Source organism: Phascolarctos cinereus, unplaced genomic scaffold (assembly GCF_003287225.1).
Source record: "Phascolarctos cinereus isolate Bilbo 61053 unplaced genomic scaffold, phaCin_HiC Scaffold_4;HRSCAF=312, whole genome shotgun sequence".
Lineage (NCBI taxonomy): Eukaryota > Metazoa > Chordata > Mammalia > Diprotodontia > Phascolarctidae > Phascolarctos > Phascolarctos cinereus.
Window position 1 is genome coordinate 140,793,084 of NW_027555847.1, and position 24,269 is coordinate 140,817,352.

The 24,269-nt window shown below is 40.6% G+C and overlaps 1 protein-coding gene across 6 annotated transcripts in view; it reads left to right on the plus strand.

Annotated features, from left to right (window-relative positions):
• Positions 1–2,462: 2,462 nt before the first annotated feature.
• ARHGAP17 (Rho GTPase activating protein 17) overlaps positions 2,463–24,269 on the plus strand; it is a 129,036-nt gene continuing 107,229 nt past the window's right edge. For 5 of the 6 annotated variants that reach the window (XR_002326287.2, XR_002326286.2, XM_020995433.2 and 2 more), the window contains exon 1: positions 2,463–2,677. Coding sequence is in view for 4 of the 6 variants with exons in the window: in XM_020995433.2 (XP_020851092.1) it covers positions 2,625–2,677 (53 nt within the window). In the remaining 2 variants the exon portion in view is untranslated. The remainder of the gene's footprint in view (positions 2,678–24,269) is intronic. The other variant, XM_020995436.2, reaches the window with a different exon arrangement.

A 24,269-nucleotide genomic window follows, 5' to 3' on the forward strand; every position in this document is an offset into this window, starting at 1 on the left:
TATGTGAGATTGGAGGAAGAAAAGATAATGTCCACTGGACTTAGCACAGTGGATGGTACATAGTAGGCACCATACAAATGCTCCCCCTTGCCCCAGTGAGAACGATCAGGCAAGGCTTCACTGAAGAGAGGGCGTTCTATTTCATAGGCAAAGGCTGAGATGGGAGGATTGGAAATGGGCAGATCTATACTGAATATAGCAGCGAGTCGTTCAAATTGATGGAGATACAGAGAATGGGAAGGAGAGTGGTGTGAAATAAGCCTGGAAAGGGAGGAAATGGCTTCTTTTCTTAATAAATAGGCCATTTTGTGACCATATGTGATTAAGGGTTCTGCTCTAAATCTATAATTGGCTCTGGGTTCACTCTGGGAAAAATCCCTTGATGATCCAGTTTGGTTTAAATAAGTAGGGTTTTCTAATTCTGTGTAGGGAGTTAACAACCAATTTGTCAACCAACCGACCGGGGATCTTTGAATATATAGGGCTAGCTTGGACTTGGGGTGGGCCTGTAGGCCAGAGTGGATCCCCATACCTCCCTTTCCTCATCTTTTCCCTCCAATACTTCTAAAATCCACCTTACACTTCTGACTCATAAGCAAGTTACTAATATAGCTCAGCCCCCTCATCCTTCTTTCAAAAACTTATCCTCTTTTTTTGAAACTAAAAGTCCCTTACAGCTATTAATCTTAAAACCTGCTCCAATAAAAAGAAATGCAAAAGAAGCCATGAATTCCCCCTTTCAATAGCTCCCTTTACCTCTAATATCTCTCCATCTTTTACTCTTCTTCCAAATCTCATATTACCCTAGCTCAAGAGTCAACTCCCTGCTTTTACTCATTGCCACTGATTTTCCTCAATTTAAATCAGAATTTAATCTCAGTCTTTATAGATAAGTATTTGCTTAGCCTGTGACTTAAACTTAACAGTCAGGAATGCCCTCATTTTTTCTCCAAAATAATATTTTAAAAGAGCACCAGAGAGCCTGGATTGGAGGAAGGGGAAGATGGGACTGAGGAGTCCAATTCTGCCTGGAATGCTGTAAAAAAAACCCCCAAAACACAAAACTATGCTGCAGCAATAATGACTCCCCTTCAAGATGCCTAGTGAGGTAGATAAACTTGTTAAACAGCTCCTTTCTTCAACCAGCAAATTTGCTTTCCCAATAATGCTGGCAGTTCCATTTATGAAGTAAAGTAGAGCAGAGATTTCCCTTTTTTTTCTTTTTTCTTCATCCTCCCTTTCCCCTTAACTTCCTCACTTTTTTTCCTCCCAACCTCTCGTCTCCATCCAGCTCTTAAGTAGTTTCTAAGCACCTATTACACACACACACACACACACACACACACACACACACACACAGTGCTAACACCATGGGGATGCAAAGACAAACGACGTAAAAGACAAAAAGACAAACGAAGAATTGGAGATAATTAACAGAAGAAAGGCAGTAGAACTAAGGGGAGATTAGGAAAGGCTGAAAGGAAAGGCAGGATTTTGGCTGGAAGGAAATTGAGACAAAGAGGAAGACAATTCCAGGCATGGGGGACTTAACTTCCTTTCCTATACTGATATGAAATAATCATCCATTCCATTTGTTTAGCAGCATTTAACAATTTTCTAAGCACTCTGACATCTGTGCTCTAATCTGTGAGAAATAGACAGGTCAGAGATTATAATTGCCTCTGAGGAAACTGAGGATCGGTGACCTGCTCCTAGTCATAAGGCTTAGTAAGGGGGTTGGGGAGTTGGGACTGGAGCCTTCATCACCTGACCTCTAATCTGGTGCATTACACCACCTCTTATTACTGGAACAGAAGAAGCATGCCATATAAATTGGGTTACAGTGTCTACTCAACACAGCATTGTATCACCAACCTCAGAGTTGGGTGCCTCTTAGAATTTCCTTGAGGACAGGGAGTTTTTTACTTCTTTTTGTATACTATAGCACAGTGCCTGGCACATAGTTAGATGCTTAATAAATGTTTATTGAATTGAATTAATCTGTCCATACCCCATTTCATTCCACCCCAAGGAAACATCAAACTCGATTCAGGTCCTGCATCTCTGTGCAGGGGCTTTCCTTAGAAGTCTGTGGCCACAGCTTCCCCGCTTGCAAACGGAGGGTTAACGCTGCTCTTCCCCAGCGAGGGGAGGGAAACATTTAAATGTCCACCAGGGGGAAAAGTGCTCGCATGTCAGGGGCTGAAACTCCCTAGGTCTAATTTTAAACCGCTCCTAGCCGTGCATGTCACCTTAGGAGAAAATGAAACTGCCCCAACCCTGGGGCGCGCGGAGGGGGCGGCCCCGTCTCGCGGCTCCTCGGTCCCAGGCCCCGGGCCTGGGGGAGGGGCAGGCGGCCCTAGTCTGCGGCTCCCGGGCAGGCCTCCCAGACTAGCTCGGAGGCGGCCCGACCGGAAGTGACGCGTCTGGGTCCCGGCCGGGGCGGACCGGGGGCGGGGCCGGGGCGTCGGCTGGTCCCAGGAGCTCAGTGCGAAAGCCGCTGCCGCCCGGACACTATGTAGGAGCGGGCAGCGCCTGGCCGCACCCCCACCTCTCTGTCCGCGAGCGCCCCTGCGCCCCCTTGCCCAGGACACGCCGCCTCCGCGGCTCCACCGGCTGCTACCATGAAGAAGCAATTCAACCGAATGAAGCAGCTGGCCAACCAGACCGTGGGCAGGCGAGTGACCCCCCCTTCCCCCAACCCCGGGCCATTGCCCCGTACTGCCCCGCCCTGGGCCGGCTTGGTCCCCGCGCCACTGCAGCGGGCTGACCCGCCGCCGCCCTCCCCTACGGGCCTCGGGTCCCCAGAAGGGTTGCACCCCGAGTGCGCGGGAGACTGGTGCCTCCCCCCCCCCGCGCCCCAGGATGGTCCATCCCTGGCGGCCCCTTCCCGGCCCGGGACAGGCGCACGGGCAGTTCGCCGGCCCTTCTTCTCTCCCGCGTGCACCGCGGTCTCTGACCCTTCTCTGCTGGTGTGTCTGAGTTTAAAAAAAAAAAAAGCGGGGCTTTGGGGGACTGCAGGATTTGCCTTTGTTTCTCCCCCGAGGAAAGAGAAGCAGTGCAGCTTCTAGAAAGTTTAGTGTGGGTGGAGGGCAGCTCTGGTGGGAGGGGGGTGTGGGTAAGAACCTGAAATCCATTAGAGAAGGAGAGTGAGAAGGAGGAGTGTTTTCAGAAACTTGGACTTCTCTAAGATGCTGCCAGCTGATAGGGCATTATGGTCTAGCGGCTCCAGTCCATTTCTTGGGGCAGGTTCTTGTCAATTTCACGGTTAGTACTTGGCAGTTTGAGGAACAACAAAGTAACAACACAATCGGATTCCCAATGTTGCATCCTTTCTCTTTTTTTGTTTTTTCCTGGAGATGTGTCATTTCGCTGCTTTTGAGTTTTGTACCCCACCCAACCTTCCCATCCTCCAGAAAGGTGAGACTTGTAGTTTCCTCCCGAGAGAGAAATTCAACTCAGCTTTACAGTGACCTGATGTTTTTAAGTTAACTTTCTGAGCTCCTACTGTGTGCCTAGGAGTACTCTGTTAATTTCTTGTTTCTTAATAGTGCCTGGTGGTGCTAAGTTTCTTTTTAAAAATTAAAGAAAGAAAAAAAATTTTAAAGAAAAAAAAATTAAAGAAAATTCAGATTTTTTTCCTCCAGATTTGGGGAGGAATTTCATAGCACCTTGGAAAATCACAAACAATGCATCACGGTCATGAAGAAAGGGCTGAGGATCTGTTTTAGAACATTACTGCTACAAATTATTGACTTTCAAAATTGCTGAATCACAGATATATCATTATGAAAACATTTTTTAAGTGTCAGATTTGGACAGATTCAACTCTTTTTGCCCTTTTACTATTTTAGTGGTGGTGCCAATGAATTATTAACAGAGAATAGTGTATTATTAAGTGGTAGCATATAAACATTTGGAGAGGACAGAGATTTTGTGATAAGGAATCTTATCTATTGGGGTTTTTTTTAAACTCTTGGAATTATGTACAAGGTATCTTAGATATGACAGTGTCTTACTGCCCTTTGAGTTGAAGTGAATATTCAGAGTGAATACACAGAATGACAGAATGGGAAGGGACTTTAGAGAACTGTTTGTCTGACCCCCAATTTTACAGATGCTGAATATGAGATTTGTAAAAAATTTGGCTAAGGTCACAAAGCCAGTTAGTGAAAGAGCTAGGATTAAAACTGAGATTGCTTTAATTTCCAAGTCACCATTCCATCCACTACACCATACTAGTTGGCTTATAATAATTATATAGTTTACTCTGGCAAGTTACCTAAATCTTTATTTTTCATAACTCTTGTCTTTTATCAGTTAAATGAAATTGATAATTAGGTTAGCGCAACAAGCATGATAGACTTTTGTCTGAGTTTAGCAATTTGTTTAAAAACTTCCTCTTTGTTTTAATTTGATTTTCACTGTTTCATTTCCTTCAGCTTTTTTGCTTAGCTTGGTTGTTAAAACTTTTCTCTTGCTCCACCCTGCTGTCTTGGTATGCTTCCATCTTATTTTCAGAGTTAACCCCTTCTTCTAAAGAACGTTGGTTCATTCCTGTGTAACTGGAAGAAATTCAGGCAGAGTACATGTCACTTAATCATTCTGATCAGCAGTTTCTTTGTCTATATAAAGTGATGGTCTCTAAAGACCCTTGTAATTCTAACATTGTGTGTGGTAAAGTCCCTTTCACTTCTATCATTCTGTGACTTTGAGTATACTGTAAGAATTTGGTGGGTTGCAAAACATCTTCAGAAGCTCTGTTGACTAATTTTTTACAGGCTTTATTTATTATTTATATCACTTTCAAGTGTATCATTGCTGAGTATTATGAAAACAGATTGTCTAATGATACAAAGAGCATCCAGGTACCCTATTTACTCAGTTAAGGATTTTGTCTGGGTTTGTTTTGTTCTGGATTAGAGTCATCATAATATAGGAAAAAAGGATGCTAGACTGGAAGCTAGGAGACAGGTTCTCATCTTAACTCTATCCTTAACTAACTGTATGGTGTTAGACAAATTGCTTCACTTCTCTGATAACTGCCCTCCTCTTTAAATTGAGGTTGGCCTAGATGGTAATCTCATTCAGCTCTGAAATGGGTTGATTCTAAATTTTGCTTTTTTCTAAAGTTAACACTGGTGGAAAGAGCAGTGGATTTAGAAGCAGCTCTACTTACTACATTTGTGACTTTGATTGAATGCCTGCACCTCTATGATCCTCAGTTTTCTCATCTGTACAACGAGGAAGTTAAACTAGATGATCTCAAAGGCCCTTCCATCTCCAAATTCTGTGAAGACCTAATCTTTAATCTTAAACCTGTTATCAACTTACTGTGTGAACTCCAACAAATCACTTGGCTAATTTGGGCCCCATTTACTCTGGGGCCCAACCCAAAAGGATTGGACCACCTTGAAGACACCTGTTTCTTAATTTAAAAAAAATCCATTCCTCACTGAGTAGAAATCCTTTCCCCCATAATAGTAGTTATATCAGCATCCTCTGGTTGAAAAAACGCAATTATGAAAAGTGACTATGAATTCAGTAACACTTTTGAATGAATTTGTCTGTTATCAGTCACAGGGGAAGAAAACATTCCTATTTCATTCTGGAAGTCTAGGGAAAAAATTCCCATTAGAAAGAAATAGGTCGTCAATAATACAGACTGGACACAAAATTCATGGTGCTGCTATTTTTTTGGAACTACAAAGATCAAGATGATAATGATTGGTACATATATGGATTCTCAGACCTTTTGCAGTAATTCCATTTGACCCATAGGTGAGGAACCATTGGACTAAATAATTTCCAGTGTCCCTTCCAGCTCTAGGATTTTGTGGTTATGTTCCTTAAGCATCTGGGAGACAAGCCCAGATATACTTCTAAATTGTTTTAATACCCTCTTGGTAAGTGGGATGAAGAAGATGCTGGGCTTCATGCTTCCTGAGAATTGGGGCATTGTGGTGCAGTGGACAGGGCCCAATATTTACCAGCTGTGTGATAATTGGAAAGTCACTTCTCAAAGTTTCCATTTTCCCCTCTGTAAAATGAGACTAATAATACTTGCACTACCACACAGGGTGGTAAAGATGGTATTTTTTAAAAACCATCAAGTGCCATATAAATGTGAGTTGTTATTTCTGGATCAGTACCAGTAATGTTGACCTAGCCTAATTGTGAACTACTCTGGGAATATCATGGCAAAAATGTATAAGAACTGTGGACTGTAGCCATGGAATGATTCATGGGTGGACCTGGAGCATAGTTCTGGAACTTGACCTTTGACTGTTTCTATGAAAATAAATCTTTATTGCTAGATGCCAGCAGGAAGCTGTAGCCATTGGAGAGTTGTTAAGGGTGTGGCTCTTGCATTTTTATTTCACCAGAGAATCATTTATTTCTTAGAAATAAATTAGCATTTAACAATTTAATTAAAAATATTCTCCATCATCTGGTAAGAGGATCAATAAAGCATAGAACTGGGAATTCACATGGATGTTAGGAAAGATGGTGGGCATCTGGTGGTCTAGAGTTATTGAGACACTAGGATAGATTGGTAATACGCGTTAAAAAGGAACTTGTAAGCACATCCTGAGATTAGCCATGTAATGCCAGATTGAGAGAATGCCACCAATTGGTAAAGGGAGGGAAAACAAGAGAAGACTAGAGAAGAAAGGTATTATGGTGTATAGTAGATGGAACACTGGACTGATCATTCTTGTTTTGGCTCTGCAACTAATTAACTGTGGGCACATCACTTTACTGCTCAGGACCACTGTATTTTCCTCTGTAAAATTAGGTGGTTGTACTGATTTTAAGTTCCTTCCCGCTCTGACTGATCTAGGCTCTTTGGTCCTTTCCTAGTTCTTTCTACAATTTTACATAGAGGTAATGGGAGGAGAGAATGTCTACAGTGCTAAGAATTTACAACTCTTTGTGTAGAAGGTGGCTACTTCTTAGGGTGTGCGCATTTATTTGAGGAATAATATCCAGAAAGGGATCTAAGAATGCTAGAGCTGGAAGGAACCTTATTGCTAATCTGGTCCAACAATTCTTAAAGTGTGGTCTAGGGGTCCTTGAGACTTTTTGGGGGAGTCCACAAGGTCAAATTGTTTTCATAATAATATTTTAGCAGCATTTTAACTTCTAATACAGTAAATACCTGTATAATCCACATAAACAAAAGCTTTTGGGGAGGTCCTCACTAATTTTTAAGAGGTTAAAGGAGTCCTGAGACCCGAAAGTTTGAGAACCTTTGATCTTATTCAGTCCTTAGATGAAGAAACAGTCCTTCAGAAATTATGACTTGCCAATTAAGTGACTGAGCTGGGATTCCTTAGGGTCAGAGTAGGTCCTATAGTTATAATCTGTAGAGGAAAGCTCTCTGTTCATGACCTTATTTCTGAATAGTGGATGAGTTATTCCAAGGTGGGGGAATATGGGTCTGCTTGATGGGAGACGGTCTCTATCATAGAGGCGTAACCTAAGACAAATGCATTGGGTTCAGTTATCCCTGGGAAGGCGACTCAGAGGTTCATATTCCTTCTCCTTACCTTCTCTTCTCTCTCTTTCCCTCTTATTCCCTCCCATTATTTAGAACCACTCCCTTGTATCTCCTGCTTTTAATGGCCCAGCCTTGACTGAAAGGATGCCTTTCAATTTAAAGATGCTTTGTCTCTGCCAATTCTTGGTTCTTTAAAGTCTGTAGGAGTCCTGTAGAGAGATAAGCAGGAATGCAAAAGAAAGTGGCTCATTTGATGGTGTTTTGGGGAAATGGGTATTCCTGAGTTAGGGTAAGGCGTAATAGGATAAGTGTAAGTGTAAAGTACTTTAGAAAGCATTAGTTAGGTTATGCTGTATGTGCTTCTTTGGGGTGGGTGGCAGGAGTGGGAGGTATCTGAGAGAACTCCAAAAGGGTTTAACATTTGGAATTGGGGATCTTATGAATAGAGCTCCGATGAAGTAGCACTCCCCACACCGTAGATATCACTCTCCAGATTGATTCCAAAATTAATTGGCTTTCTAGAGATTTGAGAAGCAATGTGATATAGTGAAAGAAGTGCCCATTGAAGTGAACAGACCCGGATTCAAATTCTGACTGCTACTTGCTACTTGTGGGAGTAGGCAAGTCATTTCCCTCTGGCAGGTCTCCATTTCCTCATCTGTAAAGTGAAACAACTGGACGTGATGACCAGGAAGGTCTCTTTTAATTCTAAAGCTATGATACTGTGACATCTGGGCTAGGGATGATTCAGAGCTCCACAGAATGTCCTGGGACCAAACTTGGTTTGCAGGGACAGAGCTGGTCCTTGAGACCTATCTCTCAGAATCTGCTTTGGAAATAAATTGCCCATGAAAGTCTTGGTGAAGTTTGTTCAAGGATATGTTCTAGGAGGAATGAAATGACCTTAGGCTTTGCAGCCCGGTGTCAGTAGCTGGTAATCACAGGATCATAGATTTTAAGCTGGAAGGGAACTCAGAAGCCTAGATCTAGTCCAACTCCTTCGCTGTACAGATGAAATCTGAGAGATGCATCCTTCAGACCTCTCTTAGCCTTTTCCTGCCGTTGGCCATTCAATCCTTCTGGGTGGCTTATGTGGCCAGTAGCTATGGCTAACAGCTATTTGTCTGGTGCTTACCAGCCAGGTGGGTGTTCTAGGTACTAGAAGTAATTCCTTTTGCAGAGGTAAGGCATGTAATGTGGAATTTCAGGCTGGAGGTGTGCCAGGATCAGCAGGGGTGTTATTTTTCCTACAGCCCTATGTAAGGGATTTGGTAGTGAATCCTCAAAACCAGCCTCCACATCTAGATTCACAAATAGCTACTACCTGGCTGGCCTCACTTAATGAAGGGATGTGCTGTGTTTGTTTAGCTAAGCCTTTCTGTGTACTTAGATGGGAGTGAGGGACACAAGATGCTGTCAGAAAGACACTGTTTCAGTAATGTTTATGATGTGGAGACCTCCCTAGTGAAAAGATACTTATTTGTCTTTCCTGGGTCAAAGCATGATGTCTGGGATTTTCTTCTGGGGTTGCCTGTGAGAAATCCATGTTACCTGATTGAGGGAGGCAGACTGGTGTCCTAGAAAGAACATGATACAGTCAGGCCTGGGTGAGAGTGTGATACTCTCAACTATTTGTGTCATCCTGTGCAAGTCATTTCCCTTCTCTGGGCTTCAATTTCCCCATAAGTAAAATGAGACTAAGCTCTTAGGCTCTAATATTCCAGTCACCTGATTTTGGCAGCGGAAAGGCAGAAGGTAGTGTATTGTGTGACAGGGGCAAAGAGAATTCTTTTCTTATGCTTGAATCCCATTAAAAGTTGAAAAGTACCAGCTAATGTTATTTAACACATATTGTTAATATGTTTAAAACTAACCTCACCTTTAAATATTATGGCAGATTGCCTTTATGTTTATATAGTCCACTTTAGCATGAAACACATTTTATCTTGGTGCTTAGTGATCCCACTAGCAGGTGCTGTACTTAAGAACACTTGGAGCAAATCATCAGTCTCTGTTTTTGTTTTTTGGGTTTTTTTTGGTTAGGCAAAAAAAAGTTAAGTGACTTGTCCAGGGTCACACAGCTAGTGTTATGTGTCTGAGGCTGGATTTGAACTCAGGTCCTCCTGAATCCAGGACCTGTGCTGTGTCCACTGTGTACTCTCTGGTTTTTAATCCCACTAACTTTTTAGCCTGTGCCAGGAAAGATGTGATGTCAGGAAAGAGGATGATGTAAGCAAGAACGCACCTCATCTTACTGTGTATTAGTCTGATGTTGACTGTCCTTTTCCGGACAGCTTCCCAGTTCCTGAGTCAGATCTTTGCATAGTGGTTTTATTGTTGAGTTTGAAGTGTTGTGAAGTCCTCAACTTTGGCTTGGCTAGCAGTGATAAGGGCAGATAAGTTCACTGCTGGGGAGGGGGGGAGCTCCCAAACAGAAGCATACATCCGATGGTGGGTCAGTGGCATACTTGTAGATGAAGATACTTTATATAGCACTATTTTAACATGTCAGTCACTATACGTCTTCAAGAAATTGGAATCAGAGGAGACTTCAGGTATATATATTTAACATAGATAAATCAAAAGTCATTTTGGTAGGGGAGGAGTGTAGGTGCTAGTAACTACTTGGAATCTGGAAAAGCTTCATGGCTTAGGTGGCCTGTGAGCTGAGCTTTGAGGAAAAACTAAGGATTCTAAGAGGAGTTGAGAAGGAAGTGCATTTTATAGTTGTTTTTAGCTCTCTGAAAAGTTGAGGATCACTTTGTATTTTAATTGTCTTGTTTCCACCTAGTATATAGTTCTTGGAAATTTTGTCATTAACGTCAGGATTTTCTTGTATCTGGGAAAAAAAGGGATATAAGTGATCATCAAGTTAACAATTTTCTAGAATCTTTAACAGCTTCCCAGTCAGTCATCTGCCAAGCAATAATGTTGACTTTGAATCCTGGCATTTATGACACCCTGAGAAGCAGCTGTTTCTCATGTACCAATATGTACAGACACACCTTTGATTTCTCAACAGAGAGGTCTGTGACAGAAACTTCTAGGTGAGAAAAAGTAGTTAAGTGAGTGTAATCTCAACTTTTTTTTTTGGTAGTGTTTTTTTTTGTTGTTTGTTTTATTTTGTCACTTGGAGCTAGTCATGACTTTAGAAATAATTTAGGCCAATCTTGTCGTTTAACATATGGGAAAAGTGAGGTACTATTACGATCACAGATAAAGTTGAGGATAGTTCTAGATCTGGGAGAACTCACGCCTACCTATTCCTGTTCTTTCACCTTCACCCCAATAGGGAGAAGCTTCCACTTGCTACAAGACATAATTGGTGGTCACCCATCCCAGGCAGAAAAACAAACACAGTACACATACCTGGCACATGCCTACAACAGTTCCCCAATTTCTGTACTGCTTGGGTTTCCCCATGGACTAACAGTAGTACTTCCTAGCTCCCTTTAGAAGGTCTCTGTGGGGTAGAATTTTGTGTTTTATGTATATAGGTGGCTGATAATTTCAGAATTAATAAATACTGGAGGAATAAATTTGGAACAATGAAAACATGCTTTTCTCTTAATGTATTTTGTAATAAAAATGATTAGGAAAAGACCAAGCTCTCTTTGGCACTTAGATCAGCACTTTTGTCTTATATCTCCTAAAACCCTGGGACTCAGGAGTTATTTACCATTTGCCCTTTCCTAGGAAACAAAGTAATTTGTCCCACTAAGTGTGTTTGGTAGCTGTTTACTCTAAAGGTCAGTCAAATAATTTTGCCCAGAAAACAGCATAACTATTTAATTCCAGATACTTTATGAAACATATGGTTTGCTTCTTAATCAGGTTGTCAAAAGGTATGTAAGTTACATTAAAATAAAAGCAGTGTTGCATGATCCTGGCTCTAGGCCGCATTTCCCTCCACTATAAAATGAGGATCGTGGATTAGATGATCTCTAAAGTCTTTTTCAACTCCCGATTGTGTGCTTCAAATTGAAGATTTACAGCCTTTGTTGTTGTGATACACTCTTTCACTTGCATCTGTCCTCTGAGTCTCATCTTTACTTAGACCTCTCTGGCTTCAGAAATTCCCAGGCTGTTTCCAATTTGTAATTAGACTTTCCTCTTATTCTGCAGTAGGGACCCTGTGAACAGAGGATCAACCTCTGGGTCAGGAGTTCAAGTTCTGCCCTAACATATTTTAGCTTTGTAACCCTGGGTCATTCATGTAAGCTCTTAGTGTGCTAGGGAAACTCTCTGAAGACTATAAATTGCAGAAGAGTTATCTAGTTGCATTCTTCAAGGGAGTTTCCAGCCCGTCTCCTCAAATGCTCTAAAGCTTAGAGAGAAAATCTGGTCAGCTTTTGTTTGTACATTAAGGTAAAGAAGGAATGGAAGAAGCAATTTGGAAAATGGTAAGAAATGTGATGAAATAATTTCTTTCCCTTCTTTCCTTCTTTGTATATATTATATACTCTTCTTTTTGGGAGAGTTTTGAAAATAAATTATAATAAGACTCTAGTCTTTCAGTATTTGGAAGAGTTTCCTGAGACTCTTCTTTAAATTTAGAAAGATAAAAGAAAACCATTCTATCTATAAGAAGCCAGTGTCTAGAGATCACATTAAGTATTGAAGCAGCGCTTCAATGCTTAGTTTCAGTTTTCAAACTGTGAATTTGTCTCCAGAGATAACGAGCTTGTTTACAGAAGGCTATCTGCTGTCTCTGCCTACTCTTGTTAGGCTGCCAGTCTCCAAAACATATAGTTTAATTTTAAAGGTGCACTTTCCCCGTGGTGAATACAAGTGTGGTTCTTTCTGTGATCAATTTTGATGACTATATAGAGAATTTTTGCTTAATGTACTGACTTCTTCAGCAGTCAGTTCAGTCACTTTTTAAAAAGTTCTTAAAGTGGGATACTTTGGAAGCCTTTTAAAAACAATTTGGGCAGCTAGGTGGTACAGTGGATAGAGCGCCAGCCCTCTAGTCAGGAGGACCCGAGTTCAAATGTGGCCTCAGACACTTACTAGCTGTGTGACCCTAGACAAGTCACTTAACCCTGATTGCCTCATGAAAAACAAATAAATAAAAATTAAAAAAAATAAAAACAGTTTGCCCATGTTGACCTAAGATAGTGTTCATAGTAAAATTCTGTTTTTATTAGCAAAATTTGAGGATTGTAAACTTAGAAACTATTCTTCATTCTAAATTGGAAGGGGTCTGCAGAATTGAAAAAGTGGGAAAATCTATCTTTTTCAGTCTATGGATAAGCAAGAGGGAAGTCAGATTAGCTAGGCAAACCAGCATTAGATGTAATCTTCTGTAGAATATTAGCTTTTTGAAAGTTACTTTGTGTCCCTAGTACCTAGCACTCTACATTGCTTATCGTCTGCCCTTGATAAATGTTTGTTAAATTAAATTGAATTAGGTGGAGTTGAATGAGTGGGTTGTTTTTGTTTTTGTATGTCCAGCACTTGGCATAGTCCTTTGAATTTAACTGGTATGTTAAATATTGAATTAAATTGTATTGAAGTCTCTTGTGTTAATCTGGCTGAGATTTAAAAACAAAAATAAAACCGTCTGTTTAGACATTTATCCCACATAAGGTTTCCCGGGCCAGTGTTGTTTTACACTAACATTTTTATTATGTATATAACTAAATGCCACCTTAAAGTCATGGACCCTGTTCCGAGTTCAAAGACCTCATTTATAACCTTGTTCCTATAAGACTCTTTATTCCATGTAACATACTCCATCTAATGTGTTTTCCTAGATCCAGCTGTAGGCATTATATAATATCTGTATGTATACCTTTCTATTAAATTAGAAATATTCTATTAAAAGTAGGAAGTTTATTCTATTAAAAATAATTGGTTACCTATGCTAAAAGTTTTTATTCAGTACTCAAACTTTTTTTTCTTAAGTTGAGTAAAAGTATAATTGAGAGGCTACAACATGTTGTAGTAGAAAACTAGCTTCTAAATCAATAAGACCTAGATACAAGACACATAATTAATTTGTGACGTCCTAGTAAATTCTACAAAATTCTCAAGTTGCAGAGGAGGTATAGATTTGCTTTGGTAGGAGGAAACTGCTCACTAGGAATTCCCAATGTCCATGAAATCTCAGGTACCATTTACATATATCCCCAGCCCCTGGAAAAAAAAAAGAAGTATAAATGTCTTTTTGTGTGCGTGATAATTGATAGAAAGAAAACTCAAAATTTCATTAGGAGTAAAATCTCTCAAATATTACCTATAGAGTTTGAGATGTTTGTCTATCAATGACTTAATCTCCTTCAATTGCCTATAATATGTATTATAAATATATTACGTTTTCTGTCATAGAGTAATACCTACCCTGGAATAGTGGGGAAATCACAGATTTGGAGCCAGAGGACCTGGATTCAAATCCTAGTTCTACTATTTGCAATCTGTGTGGTCTTAAACTACTTTGGGCTGCACATGAGCAGAGTGGATTGAGTGATATAGCCATCTCCTATGAGTCTGTGATGTTATATCATCATCCACATATAATTCCCATCAATTTAATAGAAGTATTAACTCTAAAGAGTCTGTCAAGAGTAATTAATGGCAAATTAACCTCATTTCCTTTTTAGACTGAATAACTATATAGGTGGATAAGGGAAATATTGGGGAAATACTGGTTTTCAGTAAAGCGTTTGATGAAGTATTAAATGCTGCACTAATGGACAAGATGGAGAGGTATGGACTAGATATTTGGAAATGGCTAATCCAGGGCAGCAGGTGATAATACCAAATGAATTGTACAGAGATCTGGAAGTGAACCCTCCCTCTTCCATCTCTCATAACTTTCTGACTTTCCTGCACATGGGATATTACAGCTTGTAGTTTAGTAAATCACAACTGTAGTAAAGGACAATGGCAGATATGCCTCGTCACCCTATTAGATTGTAGCCTCCTTAAGTTAAAGACTGCCCCTCACTTTTTTTCCATTTTTCTATTTCCAGCAGTATTGAGATAAGTTTTGTGTTATAGGACCTGTAGCATTTCCCTCTCATGTAAAACTTATTGTTTCCTTCGACCCTTCTTACCAAGACATTTTGCAAACATGTCACTGTCCTTAAGAATAAGCTGATATTTGGGAAGAGCTTGGAGACCCTGATCTGCCACTTTTTCTCTGAATTTTACTTTAACCACTTGTAGAAAATATAATCTAATTCAACAACCATTTATTACGTATTTATAACATGCTAAGGCCCTGTTCCTTGACTGTATCCAGAGGAGAAAGTCATAGTGCTAAAAGAAATTGGAGGAGAGAATATTTTGCACCTCCAGCTAGATTGTAAGCTCCTCTTGCACAATAGATGGTTCTCGTTGTCTCTATCAGCCCACAGGACTAGTGTCTTCCAGTTCTGACAATTCTTCCCCTGTCCTGTCTCCTCCTCCCCTCCCCCCTGGGAAAAGTTTCATCAAATTCCAATAACTAGTGACATTTTGTTTCATTTTTTTGAAATCTGATTTTCTTTCTTCCTCCCTCTCTCTCTCTCCCTCCCTTCCTAATTTTGTTCTTTAAAAATGAACACTGTTGTGGGAACCTTGCTCCATCAACATAGATTGCAGTCAATTTGTGACTTAATAGATAAATCCTAGGGAGTTTCCCAAGGAATAGAGAGGTCAAGTGACGTGGTCAGGATCCCATAGCTAGTTGTCAGAGGTTTTACTTGAACACAGGTCTCTGTGACTCCAAGGCCACCTTTCTTTTAGTAGAGCTTTCTACTTCTTTTAATAAAATAATAAAATCTCCAAAAACAGTTAAGCAAAACAACACCAAAAAGTGACATGCCATTGAACACCTCTGTTGCTATAAGAAATCATGTAAAATTTTACTTAGCTTAAGTTAGTGAGAATAGTTAACTGTTAACAGAAGAAAAGTTTTGTGTGTAACAAAGAAACATTGGTTGAGTTCAGATATAATTACTACCAAATTAACAGGAAGTTATACACAGTTTAGTTTTTCTGTTAACACTTTTGGGGAGGAATGGGGTTGTTTCACCAGTTTTACTGTTTTGATATTAACAAAGCATTGTTAGTGTAGTATCTGCTAGGATATGAGAATAGCTTCATTCTAAAGACCTCAATGTTTAGATAATTTTTTAAGCTAAAAAAAGGGGTTCTGCCAGTATTATTATGTCAAAAGTTTTGTTTTGTTTTGTTTTTGGTGAGGCAGTTGGGGTTAAGTGACATGTCTAGGGTCACACAGCTAGTGTCAAGTGTCTGAAGCCAAATTTGAAGTCAGGTCCTCCTGACTCCAGGGCGGGTGCTTTAGCCACTGTGCCGCCTAGCAGTCCCCCTGAAGTATTCTTTCTTTTCTTAGATGGCATCTAGAAAGGTTGTTTCATTCATGAGTCAGTAGGTTTTCAAGTGTTCCCATGATGATGATGATGATGATAAAAGCTGACATGAAGAATAAAGCACTTTGCATACATTATCACACTTTTTCCTCGAAACATCCTCAGGAGGTAGTGCTGAGAAAACTGAGGTTTTGAAGGTCTCAAGTGACTTACCCAGGGTCACATGACCTTGTCTTCTCACCTACAAACTAGTGCCATTTCTCTCCACTCTTATCACAGCTGTCCTACTTATGACCATGTCGCTTGTAAAACTCTTCAAGGATTGACTTGAGTGAAAAGATGGAATCTTTTTTGTCCATAGCAAATGTCAACTTTAGCCTATGCTATAATTTATATGCTTATTCCAGTGAGGCTTCTTTTGTTCTAAACAAATGCTTTGTAATTTATTTGCTGTTGCAGACCAGTAAAATATGTAAAATCACTAACAGAGACTTCACTTGGGAAGTCCCCAGGTGGATGGTGGGATGGGGTGGGGTAGGATGGGTTAGAGGTAGGATTCAGAGAGGAAGATAGGGAAAGCTGGGTTTTTGAGTTACAGGTTTTTGAAGAAGTAAGGAGCTTTTGGTGGTAAAAGTTTTGTGGACTGGTTCAACGTTGTTGGGGACCATAGATGTGCAGTTGAGAAATATGATACGGGCAACTAGGTGGTGCAGTGGATAGAGCTCTGGCCTTGGAATCAGGAGGCTAAGAAGAATGTGTTAATAACATGAAAGGGACTGTGACTGAATTTTATCTTTGTGGTTCCTCTGGGGGGAAAAAAACTTAGTAAGAAAATGCATAGAATAGAATAAAGATTGTAAGGGGATTGGTTGATATACTTAAGTGGTTTTACTAGTATTTAGAAATCACCTATTTATAACCAAAAGGTATGTGCCTATCACAGAGTGTCAAAGTAGATCCCTGAAAGACTGATACTTGGCAACCCAATTTGTTTCTTAGCTACCAGGGATCTGTGCTTGGCCTTGTGCTGCTTAACATCTTTTAACATCAGTGATTTGGATAACCTGTATCAGGGGAAGGGAGTGAGAAAAATGTGCATCTCAAAATCTTACAAAAAATGAATGTTGAAAACTATCTTTACATATAATTGGAAAAAATAAAATGCTATTAAGTGGGGGAAAATAAAAAAATAAAGCAAGAAATCAAAAGATAAAAAAAATCAGTGATTTGGATAAAATAGGGATGGCATGCCTATCAAATTGGCAGATGACAAGAAACTAGGAGGGATAAGGGAGCATGTTAGATAACAGAAGCAGGATCCAAAAGGTTATTTACAGGCCAGAACGTTGGGCTAAATCTATTAAGATGAAATTGAATAAGGATTAGTAGAAAGGTTTTAAGGCAGTGGATCATAGTGGATAGAACACTGGCTTCAGAGTCAGGTCCTGGGTTCAAGTCCCAGCTCTGACATATAGTAGCTGTGTGACCCTAGGAAAGTCTCTGAACTTCTTATTGTTCCAGGCAAATCTCTAAGGCTGTTTCAGATGGCATGGTTAGAGGAAGTTCCCACATTCAAATAGGAGAGGGGAGTTCATTTTCTCCACTTTAGAAGTCAATTTTTTTTAGTGAACTTAAGCTCCATTAATCGAAGTATTCAGCACAAGAGAGGTTAAACAGTCCGCTTTCTTCTCTAGCAAGATCTAGATCATGTAGTAGCTCCAGTTCTTAGTTTCTGGTGGGCTTCTGAGGTCTCTGCCAACTCTTGAAATCCTATAAAATCCAAAGGATTTTTCAGAGACTTTGTTTAAACTTCTTTTTTTGGTAGCTAATAAAAAAAATTAATGGACATTAATCAGCCTTGAAAAAAAGGCATACATACAGATACATGTATAATTTTGGGATTTGAGCATCAGAAAGCTTTAGGATTCCTGAGTTAGGAAGGACTCAGAATTCTAGAGATCTAATTTGGAGAACCTGTCCATTTCCTCAGGACATTTTTAACCTTACCCCAGTTATCTAAGAAGGAATTATGCATTAAGGCTGCCATTTATTTTGCTCAAATGAGATAACATATGTATACTGCTTTGCCAACCTTAAAGTACTATGTAAATGCCAATTATTATTATTATTCTACTACCCAGAAAAATGGGGGACATTATTAAAATTACCCCAATTACCTGAGTTATCTTAGGCTTAGTGCTAGTTGGGAGCTGGAGAGCCACCTCTTTCTGTGAGACAAGAGGAAAGGAAAAGAGAACGGTAAGAGATAGCACAGTTTAAAAAGACTAAGATTTTCAGCTTAACTTTGAAGTATTTCACATTGTAAAATGAAGGGACTGGACTCGATGACTTATGAAATGTTTTAAGATCCCTTCTAGCTTGAATGCTCTGTGGTGTGTGGATTCCTTTAACTTATGCAAATCGTTACATATTTACTTGTTTACATGTCTTTATGTAATTCTCCATAGAAGATACTCTCGACATGCCAGAGACTTCCCTCTGATTCTTTTGATATGTTTTGGAAAGTAGTACTGCGTCAAGGCGTCTGGCTCGTCCATACGCTGTGTGATGGGTGCCCCTTCTTTGTTTACTCGTGCCTTGAATGGTCCCTTTTCATCACTTGTTTACGGCTCATGTTGATGTGCTGTAGCAAACTTAGCCCTTCAGAATCTCTTTCCATTGCCGTGTGAGTACTTTTGAATTTGTGGTTTTCCTTGATCTTAGCTGTATAACATCATTTGGTGAATATTGGTATGAAAAAGGTAGGCATTGGGATCATTGAAATTAGTTGTTTCCCACATGGGATCCAGTCTGCTTTCCTCCTCCTGTTTAATTTTGATCAAAGGTGCTTGCCCACGGACGCTATCTCCCCAGGATGGATGGACTGCCCTCAATGGGAGATTCATCCAGCTGCATCCAGTTTAGGCATGGTGTCTTATAACAATATCTTAAATGGACAGGTTTCAGACTTTAAGATGGGATTTGGCCATTAATGATGGGGAATTTAGTTGTGGTAACTTTATTTTTATTTAACACAGTAATACCTTGTCCTATGTGTCTGTGTGCAGACACAACTTTATATATAGGTATGTCTGTTCTTCTTTACTTATGGTCTGGGCAAAAGCAGAAATTATGCATTGAGGCTGCTCTTGTAGCATACTCAAATGAGAAAACAAATATACAGCTTTGCAAACCTTAAAGTGCCATATTAATTACAGTTATTATCATCATCATCATCATCATTATTACCTGGAAGAATGAGGGGAGACAGTGTGATTTGTATATATTTGTGAACATGTGGCAGGTTGTAGAAGTATCTAAATTCTTTGTTCACTTATGTATGTTCACACTCATGCAAAGTAAGCGTTTATTGCTAAAGGGCTTGAGGTGGTATGTACTAAGCTGCTGTTGTTGCCTTTAGGCAGATTTTGAAATGGCCTTTCACTTTTGACAAACAAGTCAATTTACACACATTGGCGTGACCCCCCTCCATAACCCATTTGATAGGGGAAGAATACATGGGTAGGGGGAGTTTTTGGAGGCTACTTCACAGAATCATAGGTTCATAGGGAAGGGAACTTAGAGGTCATCCTTTCTGATCCTTTAATTTTATATTTATAGGTGATGAAACTGACACCCTGAGGAGTTAGGTGCTTTGCCCCAAATCCTTCCTGGTATAGTAAATGGCAGGGTGCAAACTTGGGTCCTATGATTCCAAAATTCAGTATCCTTGCCAATGAATCACTGAAACTCAGAGTTGGCATGGGCCATCTAGTCTAAACCATTTATGACTAACAATCCCTTCTTCAGCTTTCTGTATACATGGTTGTCTCTCCCTTGTTGGAAGACTCCCATCAATGGGGAAACATGCTGCTTCCCAAGGAAGTCCTTTCTACTTCTGGACATACACTTTTTAGACATTTACATATTTTCCTTTCAAAGCTAGCTAGAACAGAGGAACTGCATGAGGAGGGTAAATATGGTGACAAAACCTTTACCACTGACTACTGTGTAGCCTTGGGCAAATCACTTCACCTTCCTGGGCCTCACTACCATCCTTGTTAAGGTGAGGAGGCTGGACTTCACTAGACAGTCTCTCAAGTACCTCTGATGGCAGAGTATAGTGCTCTGAGCTAGGGATGACAAACCCTTGGGTTCAGGCCCCAGCTCTGGTGTTTGTAAGCTGTGTAACTCTTGGTGAGAAGATTCCCTCTCACCTAGAGTCACTAAACATCTCAGAGCCTCAGGGCCTGTGTGGGCCCCACATCCCTTCCAGTTCTAACTTCCTGTGATTCTGGGACTTACGCATGCTTTCACATCTTGTTTATGTTATTTAAGGGCCTTTCTTAAGGGGCTCTCTTCAAGCATGAGTGGGAATATGGGAAGAACAGCAGACAGTTGCGGTTTGGAGGTTTGCCTACGGTAAACATGGCGCACCATTTGTTTTTGTTAACCACCTGGTCTTAGCCTGAAGAAGACACAGGTCCATCCACCTTGACTGACAGTGGAACATTTGCTGGCCTTGGGAGAAGGATGCCTGTGGATGGCAGGGTATGTGTGGGTTGACCTGAATATTTCTTTCTCTCTGCTTACACTGCTGTTGCTTTCCCAACCTGCTTGGTTCAGCAGCTGCACATGGGTGAAGATGACCCCAAATTGGGAACTGCCAGTTTTCACACAGTTGCTCTTCGTCCTGACTTGACTGTTGCCACTATCATTCACCCAGTCTCCTGTGTTCAAAGTCTTGATTATTAGATAAGAATGTTAAATACTCTTCGCCTTTTATATCCTGTATGTTGTAAATCTTATCTACTTCCATGTTGCCTCCTGCTGTCACTAGCACCCACCTCATGTGTTACTACTTACGATTTGTCTCTGCCTACATATCTTTGCCCTCGGTGCTCCTGCCGGGCCTAGCATCCTTGTCTGGTCATATAACTCCTCTGCTCAAAAGTCTTCAGTGATTCCTTATTATCCATGATTAAGCTAAAGGATTCTAGGACTTAGAGCTTCAAAGCACCTTCGAGACCATCTAGTTCAATCCCCTGGCTATACAGATGAGGAAACTGAGGCCCACAGAAGTATAGTGACTTGCCCAGAAGAAGTGGCTGCTAGATGGTGAAGTAGCATGGCGTGCCAGGCTTGGAGTTGGGAAAACCTGAGTTGAAATGTGTCCTTAGATATTTACTAGCTGGGTGACCCTGGGCAAGTCATTTCACCTTTGTTTGCCTCAGTTTCCTCATCTGTAAAATGGGGATAAATAACCCCTTCCTTCCAGGATTGTTGTAAGTATCAAGTAAGATAATATTTAGCTCTTAGCAAAGAGCCTGGCCCATAGTAAGTGCTATGTAAATGTGAGTTATGAGGATGATGGCTAAGGATGATGATGAAGATGTTGGGTTACAGTTCACCCTCTTTACGTTTCACCATACTGCTTCTATGCTGTCTTTGCCTAGACTTCAAGGCCCTTCGCATCTGATAACACCATACTTTTCTAGACTTCTGTCCTACTACTCCCCTTGTACTTTGTGTCCTAGCCAGACTGAATTCCTTACTGCACTCCCCCCTTCCACCTTCTCATGGAGAATCTCTTCAGCCTGCAGGCTCTTCATACTCTTGTAAGTTCATTTGAACAGATATTAAGGATGTACTCTTTGAGTGTGGTATGCCAAGTGCTAGGAATACCAAGTTACAATCCAGCTAATCCTTGCCCTCAAGAAACTTGTCCAGTGACCTGGAGGGGGAAGAGACAAGCACAAAGCTAAGCCAATAGAAACTAATTTGAGGGGCACTAACAACTGGAGTGGTCAGGGAAGGCTTTGGTAGGAATTGGCCCCTGAACAGATGAAGGTTTCTGATTAAGGTGAAAGTAGTTCCCAGGGAACTGTAGGCACAGGGGACAGCTTGTATAAATGCATGGACGCTGGAGAGGGGAAACTCAAGTTGGGGACTGCGCAGAGGATGTTCTTGGTTAGGCATGGTTTGGGTTGGGTGACCATTGAGGTCTCTTACAGCTCTGAACTCTGTGACTCTCTATGCAGTTTCTTCCTCGTTCTTTGACATTGTTGGTAGGCCTGATGAAAATAATTTAAGGGGACGGCAGCTAGGTGGCACAGTGGATACTGGCCCTGAAGTCAGGAGGACCTGAGTTCAAATCTAGCCTCAGATACTTATTAGTTGTATGATGTAGGTCAAGTCATTTAACCCCATTTGCCTTCAAAAAGAAAAAAGAATTTAAGGTAGGAATTAGCATATTTACAAAAATATGAGCTTGAACCTTTGGCATGAGGTGGGCATTGGTCTAAGTTTTTAATAAAAGTTAGAGGAGTTAAAGTCCCCATGAATTTGTTTGTATTAACTTGTTAAATTCAGTTTATTAAAGTCATAGGTCAAATGCAGGTTTAACTGCCATGATGGGGTTTCACTCCCTTGGAGAGGCATCGTGTGGTAGAAGGTAAGGAGCACAAGACTCAGAAGATCTGCATTCAAGCCATGTGACCAGTCACTATACCGCCATAAATTTCTTCCCGTAGAGCTAGGAGGTGATTACATTTGCACTGCCTACCTCAGAGGACTGTGGAGAAAAGCCTTTGAAAGCTCTGAAGTGCCCTAAAAATGTGAATTGTTATTGCCTCTTGAATGCTTTAAGATCCATTGGTGAAGACTTTGTGGCTTTCAGTCCAGTGACGATGGGCTCCTTGCCTTTCCTCAAACAAGACACCGTATCTCTTGAACCAGCCGCTCCATCTCTTGGCTGTCCTCCGTTCCTGGAATGCTCTGTTCCCTCATCTCTGCCTCCTGGTTTCCTCACATCCCAGCTAAAATCCCACCTTCCACAGGAAGCCTTTTCCAGTTCCTCTTAATTCTAGTGCCTTCCTTTTTATTCTGTATATAGCTTGTTTGTATGCATCACCTATTAGATGGTGAGCTCCTTTTAGAGCAGAGGCAATCTTTTGTCCTTCTTTGTATCCTCAGCACATGAGACAATGCCTTGGCACATGGTAGGTGCTTAATAAATGCTCATTGACCAATTGACTGACCAACATCGAGATGCAGTGGGAAAAAATCACTGGATTTGGAGTTGGAGGACCTGAGTTTGAATTTTGATTTGAGTAATTCAGTCTCTCTGGGCCTCGGGTTTGTTGTTGTTGTTGTTGTTGTTGTTTTAATCTGTAAAATCAGGGTGCTGGACTAGATGAAGTTCTTTCCAGATTGTGATTTATGATATTAGGAGACTTTAGTTTTATTGGTATTGGTCGTCCTTCCACTGACAAAAAAAAATCGCTCCCTGTAGCTGAAAGAATGCATAACTTGGGGGTCAACTTTCTGATGATGGATAATGATTCATTAAATTTAAATGATATTGGAAAGAAAACTGAATAATATTGCGGTTGTAGTTATTTGGATGTCCTCATTAGCACTGAGCTTCCAACCTGCCTTGAGTGTTGAATATTTCTTAAATAGCTAACTACCATCTCCTTTTTCCTAGCAGATCAATTTAATGGCCTTCCTAATTTCCTCTGCTTCTGATATATGTAGTTTCTACTTTAAAAGTAAAAACAAAATGACTAAATGTAACTATATTGGAGTAAGAAGTTAATATAGCAGCTTTTAAGCTAGTCTTCCTTCAGAATGCTGAACTGCAGATTACTTGGTTTGTCTTGTCCAAATAGTAAAACAGTATGTGGAAACTGAGCAGTTTTAGGAAACAAACCTGTGACAAACAGGAGAAGCAACAGTGTGACAAGTTAAATCTAGGTATGTGAAGTCAGAAGATCTGGGTCCAAGACCTGACTGCCGCTTTCTAGCTGTGTGAGGTTAGGTAAGTCATTTTTGTGGCCTTCCCTTCACCCTCTATCCTTTTTCATTTGGAGATATCACCTCCCACAATTTCACTTTTCCTCTTCAGGCAGACATTCTCAAATTTATTTGTCCAGCCCTAATGCCTTCCTGACTACAGTTTATCTTCTCCAACTGCCTATTAGATATCTCAAACTGGATGTCCTATAGACATCTCATCAACATGTTCAAAAGAGAATTCATTATCTTACGCCCAGACCTTGCCTTATTACTGTCAGGGTTACCACCATCCTCCCGGTCATGCAGGCTCACAACCTAGGGGTCGTCCTTGACTCCTCCCTGTCTTTGTCCTCCATAGTTAGTCAGTGGCCAAGTCCTGTCAGTTATACCTTTGTGATATTTTTCTTTCCTCTTCCACTGTCACCACTCTGGTGGTGGCCCCTCATCACCTATGCTTACATTATTGCAGTAACTTGCTGGTTGGTCTCCCCTGCCTAAAGTCTTTCTCGCTACAATCCATTCTCCACTCACCTATCAAATTGATCTTCCTAAAACACATATCTAACCATGTCATCTTGTTCAGAAAATTCCAGTGGTTCCCTATTGCCTCCAGAATAAAATAAAAACATTTTTGTTTAGCATTC